This window comes from Scyliorhinus torazame, chromosome 11, assembly GCF_047496885.1.
Source record: "Scyliorhinus torazame isolate Kashiwa2021f chromosome 11, sScyTor2.1, whole genome shotgun sequence".
Classification (NCBI taxonomy): Eukaryota; Metazoa; Chordata; class Chondrichthyes; order Carcharhiniformes; family Scyliorhinidae; genus Scyliorhinus; species Scyliorhinus torazame.
This window is the reverse complement of record NC_092717.1, coordinates 41773316-41788079: the sequence shown is the minus strand read 5'-3', so window position 1 is coordinate 41788079 and position 14764 is coordinate 41773316. Positions and strand designations below refer to the sequence as shown.

The following is a 14764-nucleotide window of genomic DNA, read 5'->3' as shown; positions in this document are numbered from 1 at the left end:
ACACAGGGCCAGATCGAGGATCGCTTGTTCCCATGTAGATTCCATTACATACTGTTCTAGGAAACAATCGCGGATACATTCTATAAACTCCTCCTCAAGGCTGCCTTAACCGACCTGGTTAAACCAATCGACATGTAGATTAAAATCCCACATGATAACTGCTGTATCATTTCTACATGCATCAGTTATTTCTTTGTTTATTGCCCGCCCCACCGTAATGTTACTATTTAGTGGCCTATAGACTACTCCTATCAGTGACTTTTTCGCCTTACTATTCCGGATATCCACCCAAATGGATTCAACCTTATCCTCCATAGCACCCCTCACTACTGCCCGGATGTCATCCTTAAATAACAGAGCTACACCACCTCCCTTACCATCCACTCTGTCCTTCCAAATAGTTTGATACCCTTGGATATTTAACTTCCAGTCGTGACCATCCTTTAACCATGTTTCAGCAATGGCCTCTAAATCATAGTCATTCATGATGATTTGCGCCAACAACTCATACCTTATTTCGAATACTACGAGCATTCGGGTAAAGTACCCTTATGTTGGCTTTTATACCTCCGTTTTGAATTTTAACACCTTTATCACTAACCTCTCCTAAAAGTTATTTTTCCTTTTAACTTTTCCTCATCGTTGAACCCATATCTTCATGTAATAACCTGCTGATTCCATTTCCATTTATGTTTTTACTTCCCTTTTTATTCCTTTTAGTATTACTGGGCCTATTCACGGAGCTCTCCTCAGTCGCTGTTCCCTGCACTGTGACCCTTTTTGATTGTGAATATGGCTTCTCAGCCTTACACTTTCCCCCTTACTGCCTTTTGTTTTGGTCCCCGTTTTACTTCCTTCCGACTTCCTGCATCGGTTCCCACCCCCCTGCCACATTAGTTTGAACCCTCCCCAACAGCACTGGCAACACCCCCCCCCCCCCCCCCAAGGACATTGATTCCAGTCCTGCCCAGGTGCAGACCGTCTGGTTTGTACTGGTCCCACCTCCCCCAGAACCGGTTCCAATGCCCCAGGAATTTGAATCCCTCCCTCTTGCACCATCTCTCGAGCCATGCATTCATCCTGACATTCCAACTCTGACTAGCTCGTGGCACTGGTAGCAATCCTGAGATTACTACCTTTGAGGTCCTACTTTTTCGTTTAACTCCTAACTCCCTGAATTCAGCTTGTAGGACCTCACCCCGTTTTCTTACCTATATCGTTGGTGCCTATATGCACGACAGCTTTCTGTTCACCCCCCCCCCCCCAAAAAAAGTATGTCCTGCAGCTGTTCCGAGACACCCTTGACCCTTGCACCAGGGAGGCAACACACCATCCTGGAGGCTCGCTTGCGTCCGCAGAACCGCCAGTCTATTCCCTCTACGATTGAATCCCCTATCACTATCGCCCTGCCGTTCGTCTTCCTGCCCTCCTGCGCAGCAGAGCCAGCCACGGTGCCATGAACCTGGCGGCTGCTGCTGCTTTCCCCAGGCGAGCCAGCCCCCTCAACAGTATCCAAAGCAGTATGTCAGTTTTGCAGGGAGATGACCGTAGGGGACACCTGCACTGCCTTCCAACTCTTGCTCTGTCTTTTGGTCACTCATTTTCTATATCCCTCAGTAATCTTCACCTGCGGTGACATCAACTCAGCAAATGTGCTATCCACGATGTCCTCAGCATCGCGGATGCTCCAAAGTGACTCCACCCACAGCTCCAGAGCCGGCAAGCGATCTAACACAAGCTGCAGCTGGACTCACTTTGTGCACATGAAGGAGAAAGTGACACTGGAAGGGTCCCTGAACTCCCACATCGCAACGCGGAGCATGGCACGGGTCTGAGTTCCCCTGACATGTCTTAACCCTTACATTAACTCAGATTATTATTATTTTTAAAAACTTGTTTTTATATCTCTCATTATACCGATTTTGTTTTTAAACTTTTATTTCTAAACTTTAAATTCTTACCTTCACGTAAGGTTGGAGTCCCAGGGCTGGGTGATTCAGAAAGTGGAGGAGGCGATGGGGGGGAAAATGAGAAGCAGATGGCCTCATTGGCGGCGGAGTTGGGAGTGATCCTTATCCTTCTTTAAAATCAGGGAGCTGGAAGCCTGCAACAATTTAGGGGGGAGTCCCCCCACCCCATCCCACCCCGCTTCATTGTACGCCCTACAAGTAGTGGCCCCAGGTCCGCCCCAAACATTTTATAAAACTCTACTGGGAACCCGTCAAACCCCAGGGCCTTCCCTGCTTGCGTCGCCCCCATGCCATCCACCACCTCCCTCAGCCCATATGGCTGCATCGCTTTTAGGAGAAGGAAAAAAATCATATGATGGGCGAGGCAGACCAAGAAGTGTACCTGGGAAGGGAGTGAGCTCCGGGTCTACCAAGACCTGGCTGTGGAGTTGGCGAAGAGGGGGGCCAGGTTCAACTTCCTCTTTGAGAATGGGGCAAGGTTTGGAGTGTTATACCCGGCCCGCTTGTGGGTGACTTTCCAGAAACAGGAGCTTAATTTCGACACGCCAGAGGAGGAAATGGACTTTGAGGGACAATGGACTGGGAGGAGTGGGAGGACATTGAAATTTGGAAGAGTTGTGTGTGCTTTTGTGTCTGGGGGTGGGTATTCCGGGGCAGGTCTCGGTTGGGGAGCAATGATAGTGAGTGTGCCTTTTGTTACTCTTTGTGTCGGCATTTGGGATGGTTTGGGGAGGGGGGGGGGGGGTGAGGTGGGAAGGGGAGACGTTGGAGGCCGTGGGCAGGGGCCACCATGCTAGCTGGGCAAGTGAAGTGAGGGGTTGCTTATTTGTTTGAGAGTTTTTGCAGGGGGGGGGGGGGAGAAAGAGAGAAAAAGGGTTGCTGACAAGGGTGTGGTTGGTGTGACGCAATTGGGAAGGGATGGATGGTGATGGAGATCAGAGGATGGGCTTGGAGGGGTGCATGATGCGGGCTGGACTGGCCCAAAAAGGTAGATGGCTGATCGGCAGGGGGTCGAGAGCCCCCTGACCAGGCTGATCACGTACAATGTGAAGGGAGTGAATGGGCCGGTTAACTGGCCCTTTGGAGGAGTCTGAAGGCAGACCTGGCATTTTTGCAGCAGAGGCACCTGAAGCTGGGGGATCAGACGAGGCCGAGAAAGGAATGGGTAGGACAGGTTTTTCATTCGGGGCTGGATATGAAGACGAGGGGGGTGGCAATATTATCAATAAGAGAGTTGTGTTCGAGGTGGGGAGTATTGTGGCTGATCCGGGGGTGGTGGGGGGGGGAGGAGAAGAGGTATGTGATAGTTAGTGGAAAGCTGGAACGAATGCGATGGGTCTGGTAAATGTTATGCCCCGAACTGGGATGACGTGGATTTTATGAAGCGGCTGTTGGGGAGGATTCCGGACTTGGACTCGCAATGGTTGATTATGGGGGTGATTTTAACACGGTCATAGATCCGAGCTTGGACCAGTCGAGTCCCAAGTCGTCGAGGATGATCATGGAGTGCATGGTGGGGGGTGGGGGGTTGGGCACATGGAGGTTTGGGAGGCAGAGAGCGAAGAAGTTTTCATATTTCTCCCATGTGCACCAGGTGTACCTCTGGAGTGACTTTTTTTGTGATAGACAAGGTGCTGCTGGCGAGGGGGGTCGGCTCAGAGTACTCGCCGATTGTGGTTTCTGATCATGCGCTGCATTGGGTGGATTTGCGGGTGGCTGTGTGTGTGTGTGGGAGGGGGGGGGGGGGGGGCGGGGAAAAGAGGCTCACCGGCCACAGTGGAATCTAGGTGTGGGGGTCTGTGAGGAGGTGCCGGCTGCCATTTGGGACTACATGAAGTTGAATGACACGAAAGTGGTCAGAACTGCTACTTTGTGCGAGGCACTCAAGACTGTAGTTAGAGGAGAGTTTATTTAAATTCGGGCGCGCAGGGAGAAGTTGGGGCGGGAGGACTGGACAAGGCTGGTGGATGAGATTTTGAGGGTGGACAGGAGGTATTCAGAGGCACTGGAGGCAGTGTTGTTGAAGGAGAGGCAGGGGCTCCAGATGGAGTTTGGGCTAGTCTCTACTGGGAAGTGGTGGGACAGTTGCGGAGGGCGAGAGGGGCGGTGCAGGAGTACGGGGGAAAAGCGAGCAGGATGTTGGCCCATCAGTTGAGGAAGCAGGTGGTGGCGATGAGGGAGAGTGTAGAGTTAGGGATGGTACAGGTAAGGTGGTGATTCTCTCAGAGGGGGTGAATGGGGTGTTTGAGGCTCTTTATAGGAGGCCCAGCCAGGAGGAGGGGATGCAGTGATTCCTGGATGGGTTGGCGTTGCCCCAAAGTAGAGGTGGGGTGGGTTCAGGGCATTGGGGCCCCAATTGGGTCGAGGGAGGTGGCGAATGGTATGGAGGCGACGCAATCAGGGTCCCGGTAGAGTTTTATAAAATGTCTGGGGCGGACCTGGATCCACTGCTTTTGAGGGCATATAATGAAGCGGGTGTGGGGGGTGGGAATGGCGGCGACGACGACGACGGGGGGGGGTGGAGAAAGAGACTCCCCCTAAATTATCGCAGGCTTCCAGCTCCCTGATTTTAAAGAAGGATAAGGATCCGGAGCAAAGTGTTGTCGTGCCCGATATCGTTATTAAATGTAGATGCCAAGTTATTGGTGAAGGTGCTAGCACCGCTTGAGGATTGTGTGCTGAGGGGTGATAGGCGAGGATCAGACGAGTATTGTGAAGGGAAGACAGTTGTTGCAGAATGTACAGAGGCTACTCAATGTAATTATGATGCCTTCGGAGGGGCAGGAGGCAAAGGTAGCGTTGGCGATGGACGTGGAGAAGGTTTTTGCTCGGGTGGAGTGGGCGTATTTATTGGAGGTGCTGGGTGTTTTGGGCAGGGATTTGTGGATTGGGTCTGGCTGCTACACAAGGCGCCATTGCGAGCATGCAGATGAACAGATTTAATTTGGGGTACTTTGGGCTACACCGTGGGACGAGGCAGGGGTGCCCTTTGCATTTCGCCTTGGTGATAGAGCCGTTGGCAATGGCGCAAGGTATGTCGAGGGACTGAGCGGGGGCGATGCCGCACATAGGATCTCGCTGTGTGCGGACGACCTGCTGTAATATATCTTGGACCCAGTGGGCAGTATAATAAAATCTTTATTGTCAAAAGTAGGCTTACATTAACACTGCAATGAAGTTACTGTGAAAAGCCCCCAGTCGCCACACTCCGGTACCTGTTTGGGTACACTGAGGGAGAATTCAGATGTCCAATTCACCTAACAACGCGTCTATCGGGACTTGTGGGAGGAAACCAAACTAGAGCACCCGGAGGCAACCCACGCAGACACAGGGAGAACGTGCAGACTCCGCAGGCAGTCACCCAAGCCAGGAACCGAAACTGGGACCCTGGCGCTGTGGAGCAACAGTGTAAACCACTGTGCTACCATGCCACTCAGTATTGGAGGCATTATGGAGATCTTGGGGGAATTCGGCCAGTTTCCGGGATGTAAATTGAACATGGGCAGAGTGAGGTATTCCCGGTTGATGCCGAGGTCAGGAAAGGAAACATGGGGAATTGTATTTGAGGGTGATGAAATTAAATGAAATGAAAATGATGGGAGCGAGTTTCAGATATTTGAGTATCCAGGTGGCACGGAGCTGTGCAGTTGCAGAAATTGAACATGGCTCGACTGGTGGAGCAGATGAAGGTGGATATTAACAGGCGGGATATGTTGCCGCTGTCACTGGCAGGGCGAGTGCAGACAGTGAAAAGTATGGTGCTGCCTAGGTTTCTGTTTGTGTTTCAGAACCGTCCCATCTCTTGCCCGCCCCACCCCCCCAAAAGTTATTCTTTAGGAAGGTCAATGGTTTGTGTGGGCAGGGAGGGCTCAGTGGGTGCGGTGGGCTTTCTTTGGAATGGGGCAGGGTTGGCATTGCCGAATATGATAAACTATTATTGGGTGATGAATGTTGCCATGGTGAGAAAATGGGCCGAGGGGAGGGGTCGGGGAACAAGTTGGAAGGCTTTGTTGCTGGCGCCTTTACCGTTTGCGCCTGCCAGGTACTCTGAGGCCACTGGGGGTGTTGGCCCAAAGAGTGTGGGGGCAGTGGAGGCAGCATTTGGAGCTGGAGGGTGCCTCCATGTGGGCACCAATTTACGATAATCATAGATTTGCGCCGGCGGGGCTGGATGCGAGGTTTAGTGGCAGATGGGGATTGAGTGCTTTGGGGACTTGGTGAAAGTGTATGATTTGCCCAGGGGGATTGGCTTTAGGTACTTATCGGTTCGGAATTTCGTGAGGAAAGAGGTGCCACCTTTCCTGGGCTGCCGCCCCTGGGGTTGCAATACAAGTTGCTTTCGAAGGATGAAATAGGGGAGTGGAGGTGTCAGATATTTGTAAGGAATTGATGGAGTGGGAGGGAGCCCTGGTGTGAGATATTAAGCATAAATGGTAGGAGGAGCTGGGAGGGGAGATGGGGGCCGAGACTTGGACGGTGGCTTTGTGGAGGATGAACATGTCCTCGTCGTGTGCGAGGTTAAGCCTCATCCTGTTTAAGGTGGTGCATGGGGCCCACATGACGGTCAGGATGAGTAGGTTCTTTGCAGGGGTAAAAGATAGGTGTGGCCGTTGGCGTGTGCAGGGAGGCCCCATTTCTGGCAGGGATTCTCGGACGTGATGTTCGAGGTGTTGGGTGTGGGGGTGGTTCCAAGTCCAGAGATGGCGATATTTGAGATGTCAGAAGACCCGGAACTCCAGGGGGTGAGAGAGGCCGATGTTTTGGCCTTTGTCTCCCTGATAGCCCAGAGACGGATTTTGCTAGAATGGCGGGACTCGGAGCTGCCGAAAGGATTGAGGGATCAGCAAAGGGGGGATGGTAAGGGGGTTAAAATGGGAAAGGCGGGATGTGGTTGCGTGGCGGGCGGGCTATTGTTGTTTCTTGTTCTTCTGATATTTTGTGCATATAAAAGTGAAAATGTCTCAAATAAAAATATTTATTTAAAAAAAGAATGGTGATGGGTAATTAAACAACTAAGAGAAGGAGGCACCAGAAGTAGCCTCATCCTCAATGATGGGGGAGCCCAGAAAATTAGTGCAAAAGACAAAGCTGAAGCACATCACAGGAAGACTTGTGTGCCAAACAACATACGCAGAAAGTGATAGAGCCAAGTGATCCCACAACCAATGGATCAAATCTAAGCTCTGCAGTCCTCTCACGACAAGAGTCGTGAATTGGGGTGGATAATTAAACAACTCATTGGAGGACGAGGCTCCACAAATATCCCCATATCCTCAATGATGGAGGAGCCAGCGCCTCTGTGCAAAAGGCAAGGCTGAAGCATTGCAATAATCTTCAGCCAGAAGTGTTGAGTGGATGATCCATCTCGGTTTCCTTCAGAGGTCCCCAGCATCACAGATGCCAGTCTTCAGCCAATTCGATTCACTCCACATGATATCAAGAAATGGCGGATGGCACTGGATACTGCATAGGCTATGGGCCTTGACAATATTCTGGCAATAGCCCTGAAGGCTTGCCAGAAGCTAGCTAGCCAAGCTGTTCCAGTACAGCTACAACACTGGCATCTACCTGGCAATGTGAAAAATTGCCCACGTATGTCCTGTACACAAAAAGCAAGACAAATCCAACCTGGCCAATTACCGCTCTATCAGTTTACCTTTAATCATCAGTAAAGTGATAGAAGGGGTCATCAACAGTGTTATCATGCGGCACTTACTTAGCAATAACCTGCTCACTGATGCTCAGTTTGGGTTCCGCCAGGATCACTCAGCTCCTGACCTCCTTATAGCCTTGGTTCAAACATGGAAAAAGTGCTCCAGAGGGGAGGCAAGAATGACTGCCCTTGACATCAAGGCAGCATTTGATCTAGTAAGGCATCAAGGAGCCGGTGCAAAACTGGAATCAACAGGAATCGGGGGGAAACTCTCCACTGATTGGAGTCTAACCTAACACAAAGGAAGATGGTTGTGGTTGTTGGAGATCTGCCATCTCAGTTCTGGGACTTCACTGCAGGAGTTCCACAGGGTAGTGTCCTAGGTCAAAGCATCTTCAGCTGCTTCATCAATGACCTTCCTTCCAACACAAGATCAGATGTGGGTATGTTTGCTGATAATTTCACAATATTCAGCACCACTTGCGACTCCTCAGACACTGAAGCAGACCACGTGCAAATGCAGCACGACCTAGACAATATCCAGGCTTGGGCTGACAAGTAACATCCACACCACACCAAGTGCTAGGCAAAGACCAACTCCAATAAGAGAATCAAACAATTATCTCTTGACATTCAAAGGCATTTCCATCACTGAATCCCCCATTATTAACATCTTGGGTGTGGGGGGGGGTTTACCACTGACCGGAAACTGAACTGGACGAACCATATACATACTGTGGCTACAAGAGCAGGTCAGAGGCTAGGAATCCTGCAGCGGGTAACTCAGCTCCTGCCACCCAAAGTCTGTTCATCATCTACAAGGCACAAGTCAGAAGTGTGATGGAATAATCCCCACTTGCCTAGACGAGTGCAGCTCCAACAACACTCAAGAAGCTGGAGGAAAAAGGAGCCCGCTTGATTGACCCCCCCCCCCCTTCGACAAACATTCACTCCCTCTACCACCGATGCACAGCAGCAGTAGTATGTACCATCAAGATGCAGTGCAGGCACTCACCAATGCTCCTTAGGCAGCACCTTCCAAAGCCACAACCAGTATGATCTAGATGGCCAAGGGCAGTAGATACATGGAATACCACCACCTGGAAGTTCCCCTTCAAGTCACTCACCACCCCAACTTGGAAATGTATCGCCATTCCTTCACTGTTGCTGGGTGAAAATTCTGGAACTCCTTCCCTAATAACACAGTGTGTGTACCTACACCACTTGCACTGCAGCGGTTCAAGAAGGCGGTTACTATCGCATTCACAAGGGCAATGAGGGATGGGCAATAAGCTGGCCTAGCCAACGAAGCCCACAACCTGTAAAAATGAATAAAAAACTAAAATTTGCAGCCATCTTCAGCAACAAGTGCCTGGTGGATGATCGATCTTGGATCTCCTCTGGAAGTCACCCAGCATCACAGATGACAATCTTCAGCCAATTCATTTGATATGATATTAAGAAACAGCTGAAGGCACTGGATACTGCAAAGGCTATGGGCTTGACAGCATTCAGCAATAATACTGAAGATTTGTGCTTCAGAATAGGATGCGCCTCGTGGTTAGCAATGCTGCCTCACGGTGCTTTGGACCCAGGTTCAATCCCAGCCCCGGGTCACTGTCTGTAGGGAGTTTGGACATTCTCCCCGTGTCTGCATGGGTCTCACCCCGAAACCCAAAGATGTGCAGGGTAGGTGGATTGGCCACACTAAATTGCCCCTTTTGGAAAAATTTTAAAAAAGAACAGGATGCACACAAAGCCAAACTGTTCCAGTACAGCTACAACACTGGCATCCACCCGATATTGTGGAAAATTGCCCAGGCATGTCCTGTAAACAAAAAGCAGAATCATTCCAAACCGGCCAATTACCACCCTATTTGTCAAATCTTAATCATTAACAAAGCAGTGGGAAGGGGTCATTAACAGTGCTATCAATTGACATTTACACAGCGACAACATGCTCACTGATGTTCAGTTTGGGTTCTACTCTTATTACGACCAGAGTCCAAACATGAACAAAAGAGCTGAATTCAAGATGGAAGGTGAAAGTGAAAACTGAAGTTAATGGGAATCAGATTTGTTTCGAAGTTGTTGGCTTTGTTGATACAGGTGCACATACTTCAGATAAATGTTACGTGCAAAATAAGGTACAAACATAGGAGTGCATCACTGAGTACTTGGCACTTACCAAGGGGTAGCATTCATCACAGGATACTAACTGGAGGCATTTTTTCGGCAGAGAAAGTTAGGCATGAGCAGTGGAGCAGTTGCTAGGACGTTAACACTGACATAGGACTTTGCCAGTCGACGGGCAATTCTCATGGGTTAGGTGGTTGCCGTAAGAAACCACTAATGACTGAAATAATTGCACAGATTGGGAATTGCCATATGAATCCAGTATTAAGGGTAAAGCTAATTGCCTGAAGAGAAAAAGTGAATAGTCTTTGTTAGGACGCTGCTTTCATCTGGAGAGCGAGAGAGAAAAAGATAAATAGTCTACAGCAGCTGTAAATTGTGCAGCTGAGAGAGAGCAAGCAAGCAGCTGTGAAATGGGTAGCTTCAGCAGTTAAGGGGGGGGGGGGGGAATAAAGGTTACAGCAATTCAGATAGAATGGGAAACCAGAGTTGAAGTTTTAAAGCTGCAAAGGGGTTTGCATGTGAGATGGAATTAAGTTGACTTAAGTTAAGATCTCAAAGTAAGTCGTGAGTCAAGAGACTAGGTCAAGGAACCAAGAAGAGGAGACCCCAGATGTCCACGGGAAAGACAGACTGGCATGTGGAACTTGTGCATCATGCAATGTCTCGACTAACAGAATGTTAAGTATTATTCTTGGTTGTCCAATAAACCATGTTAATTTGCGTTCTAATTTAGTGACTGACCTTTTTGCCAATAAGGTAATTCCTTGACAAGAATTTTTACTCTGGGGTTTGGTATAGTGTCCAAATCCCTATACCTTGGTGCATTTCAAATCATCTAGATTCCCATTTATTGGCCAAAATATGTCTACATTGCTCCTTGAAAGTTAGCTTGTTTCACCATCTGTGCCAAAATGAACTCATTCGCACTGACATAAAAAGGACACTGTCTTTAAGACAAATTTCATGTTACCCGTCAAAATAAATAGTAGCCATTTTGAAATTGGAGTTGAATTCAGCTACAATTTATTTTATATTAATCTCATTTTTTAAAACACTATATTACAATTTGCTCTGTGGCTTAATTCAAATTATTAGACAGTTTAATTTACAAGAAATTTAAAAAAATGTTACTTCAAACTGTCAATATAATAATTGATGTGGGAAACACATGCATCTGGCAAGTACATACAAATTCCTGGGGTCAGTCCAGGTTTCACTTGGGGGAGGGGGTAATGTGGTGGGTCCCCTGCTAGTGTTTTGTATGGAGTGCCACATGTAAGGCTGGGTCTGGGTTTGTTAAATAATTACTCTGGAGTTAGAAGGTTTTTTCTCCCTTCTAACTCTTTGAGAGTAACCATCAGGATAAAGCTGGCAGAACCATCCGAAGCTAGCGATTTAAATCGCTTCAGTCGGATGGTTCCCAGCGCAGTGGAATTGTCCAGGGGAAGTTAGCACTCCTGGGCAATTGCTGGGTAAACACTTAAGTGGGAACTTCCTAGAGGGACTCCCACAGCATCATTGGGGTACCCCCTAAATGCGACGCTGGGGAACCCGGAAGTTGTGAGAAGCCGAACCTGATCTTATAAATGATATTTGCTGAGAAACAGCAGGCAGCATATGAAGTTGAGGCAGATCAAATGTCTTTAATAGGTAGCCCCACAAACTGTAAGAATCCTTCCTGCATAAAACAGTAAAGCAAACCATTTCAAAATCTTACCGCTGAATGCTCATTGATGATTGAAATTAAGTGTAAACACGAGTATAAGTGAGACGTAAGTTGGAATGTAAGATTTTATCCACCGTGTTGAATACCTAACATGGCGATAGTTAAACATGGTGATAGTTAAAAGCGAGATCCACCGCACTTTCGATACTTTCATTGTAATTACTAAACTATGCAGTAAACCCTTTGTTTCTTACCGTCCATCTGGGACACGCTGCAGGCCTTCAGACTGGTTGCTCATTCTGCCAGATATGCTTCCCCCTTTGCTTCTTTTCTCTGGTAGGTCAGCAGACACCGCTTGTCCAGATAAACTGAGAGAAGCTTGTTCCCCGATGGAGGCATTCAACGCAGAAGGAATTGCAGGGAGAAAAGCATCATGTTCACTGATTTCAAGAAAAGGTTTAGCCTCTGAAAATGTCCCTTGACTGAAGGATTCGTGATTGGTTGCAGGCAAGGTTGAAGTCCCATGATTTGCCATGCCTGTAGTGGACGTGCCCATGGATTTAGAGATTACCCTGAGTTTATGGGAACTTGACTTGTGTTTCTTTTTGTGCTGAACTTTAGAATTATGCTTTAGGAAAAATTCACAGGACTCTTGCAGCACTCTCCGACTTTCAGTAATAGGGCTAAGAAGATGGGAAGAAAAGAATATTCAGGAAAAATACCGGTCAACCATCGAAATTGATGTTGCTTAAATTTGTATTTTCAATATTAGAGATGGACATGTTATGCTGCTGAAAGCAAGACCCAAATGCCAACATATGTTGTAAAACTGAATTCAATAAATGTGGTTATTTGCGGGCTAGAGACAAAAATAATGACCATTAAAAGAATTGGATTGTGGTACTTTACTAACAGTTGCCAAATTATCTCCAATTTCAACTTCTTTACTTATAAAAACATCACAAAAGGCCAACATGCCAAAGCTGCTTTAAAACTGCTTTGTGCTCAAAATTCCCAGTAGATTCTGGGAGAAACACTTGGCCTCTCCCCAATATATCTCATAGCTGAACTCAGCCTGTGCCCAATTCAATCTTAAATATCCACCACCAGAATGTAACAGAACAGGGCAGTACGGTGGTGCAGTGGTTAGCATTGCTGCCTCATGACGCCGAGGTCCCAGGTTCGATCCCGGCTCTAGGTCACTGATTGTGTGGAGTTTGCACATTCTCCCTGTGTTTGCGTGGATTCCGCCCCCACAACCCAAAGATGTGCAGGCGAGGTGGATTGGCCGTACTAAATTGCCCCTTAATTGGAAAAAATGAATTGAGTACTCTAAATTTATTTTTTAATCCCATGTTGGTCTATCGAGCCCACCCACAAACCCTATTCCCTCCTTGCCCCATGTGAACATTCCGAGGAAAGAGATGAAAAAAAGTGAGTCTTACTCTAGCTTGCGGGCACTGTGAAAGAAATTGGCCCATTCAGAGCATGTCTTTCTACTGCCGACCCAGAAAACCGCTGGAATCCCAACAACGAGTGTCATCAGGTATTTCATCATAAAGAGAGACAAGTCGGGCCTGGTCAGAGGTTTTACCTGTAAAAAGATCCAACGACTGCATCAAAATATTCCAAAGGAAGATAAGGGAACATTGTCAAACTCATTACAACTAGAGTGCCACATTTACAGTTTATCAATTGCAAGATAAGAGTGTAATCTATAATTTATCAGTCGGAAGAATCACCTGAGCAATACCGCTAATGACACAGTGAAGCTTCGCAACACGCACTGCAAATACCAGAAACTCGAGTTTCTGAAAGAGTTCTTCCAATTGTCTACCATAGGTTTGGAAGAAGCCTCAGAGAAATGGCAAAATTAGCTGTTTATATCCTTTGTCCAGGATTTTGTTGGGATAGTTTACTAGGTCAAAGGTGCTATGTAAATGAAGGTTGTTGTTCTTTCCAAAGTAATAGCAGGTGAATGGAGAACACATCTTCTATTCCGGGAAATTCCAGCCCTAGGTCTCTTTGGCAGTACTAAACAAAACTGTTGATAAATTATCAGTTTTTAAAACAGATTAAGTAAGGCCTGTTAAAAAAGCTAAAATGTGGCCCAGGTGCAGTAATTAAACTATAATTCCAATTCCAAGCCTAATAGATCCTCTTATTTTCCTCTCTCTCGCCGACACGTCGTTATGGCAAATGACTCTCGCCGACACGTCGTTATGGCAAATGACATGCCAAATTTTTATACTTGGCACCATTTGCTGCCCAAACACCACTTTTTTGAACAGCAAGAACTGGAGAAAGTTCCAAGTGCCCAAGTGCAGACACATGGGAGCAGCAATATTCAGGCATCTAAAGCTAAGTGGTCATTTTTCATAGGTGACATAGTTGGACAGCAAGTTGCCAACATGCTAATTGGCTGTGGAGAGCATCACAAATGAGCCTCATGACAATGGCACCTGAGCATTTTCATCATGAGATCGTTACTGGGTGCGGATACATTTTTCCCCCTATCCACAGGGATGGTGAGACCAATTGTAATGTTGCAACTTAGGTTCCAGCCCAAGTTAGTTGGGTGGGCTGACCATGGATCAAACCCAAGACCTTTTAGTCCCTGGATTAATGCCACATCGCATGATGTATCTGCCTACAAAAGCTGTCTGAATGTTTGTATCTTATTTTCCGTAAATAAAGCTTAACTGAGACTATACACTTCAAAATAATTTCCAAGTATGTAAAATAATTATAACAGCATTCGCACTATTAAAAAAGTGTTCTAACTGATGTCCAAGGTTGTGGGGGTGAGGATGGAGCCATGCCCAAAAGTGGCAGGCTTGAGAAAATAACATTTTGCCAGCCGGGGGGTTGGAGGAAGGCTTCGACCAGGCATGGAAGCGGTTCACCAATTTATTCCAAGCCAGCGACCAGTAGAGCAAGGGGGAGGGGCCGGGTGTGGGGTGGGGCAGCTGCGAAGGGAAGAAGGGGAGGGAAGGGGGAACGAAGGGGAAAGTGAACAAAAACACGTGAAGCAGGCAAGTGAGACAAGGGGCAAAATTGCAGGGAATGGGCCGGAGGGCATACTGAGACGGAAGTAAGTGGTAAAGATTGTAGCCATCTGGGATGGCCACTTTCAGTATACAAAATGGACACTCGCAGAGCCTATAGGGAAATATGGACAATACAAAGCAGCAAGCAGGCACAGAGCCTGAATGTATATTTGGAAGGCAGTCTGCAGACGGAACCGAAACTCTGGGTCGATTTACATATTGATGGCCCATCTCCAGGAAACAAAGAACTAGTGCTCAGGTCGCCGATACTGTCCCAGACAGTCCA

At 47.7% G+C, this 14764-nt stretch overlaps 1 protein-coding gene across 2 annotated transcripts in view; it reads right to left on the bottom strand.

Annotated features, from left to right (window-relative positions):
- LOC140385246 (collagen triple helix repeat-containing protein 1-like) overlaps positions 1-14764 on the bottom strand; it is a 145440-nt gene that overhangs the window by 77150 nt on the left and 53526 nt on the right. For both annotated transcript variants that reach the window (XM_072467173.1, XM_072467172.1), the window contains exons 5-6: positions 12874-13022; positions 11683-12111 (exon numbers count right to left, since the gene is read on the bottom strand). In XM_072467173.1, coding sequence (XP_072323274.1) covers positions 11683-12111; positions 12874-13022 — 578 coding nt within the window. The remainder of the gene's footprint in view (positions 1-11682; positions 12112-12873; positions 13023-14764) is intronic.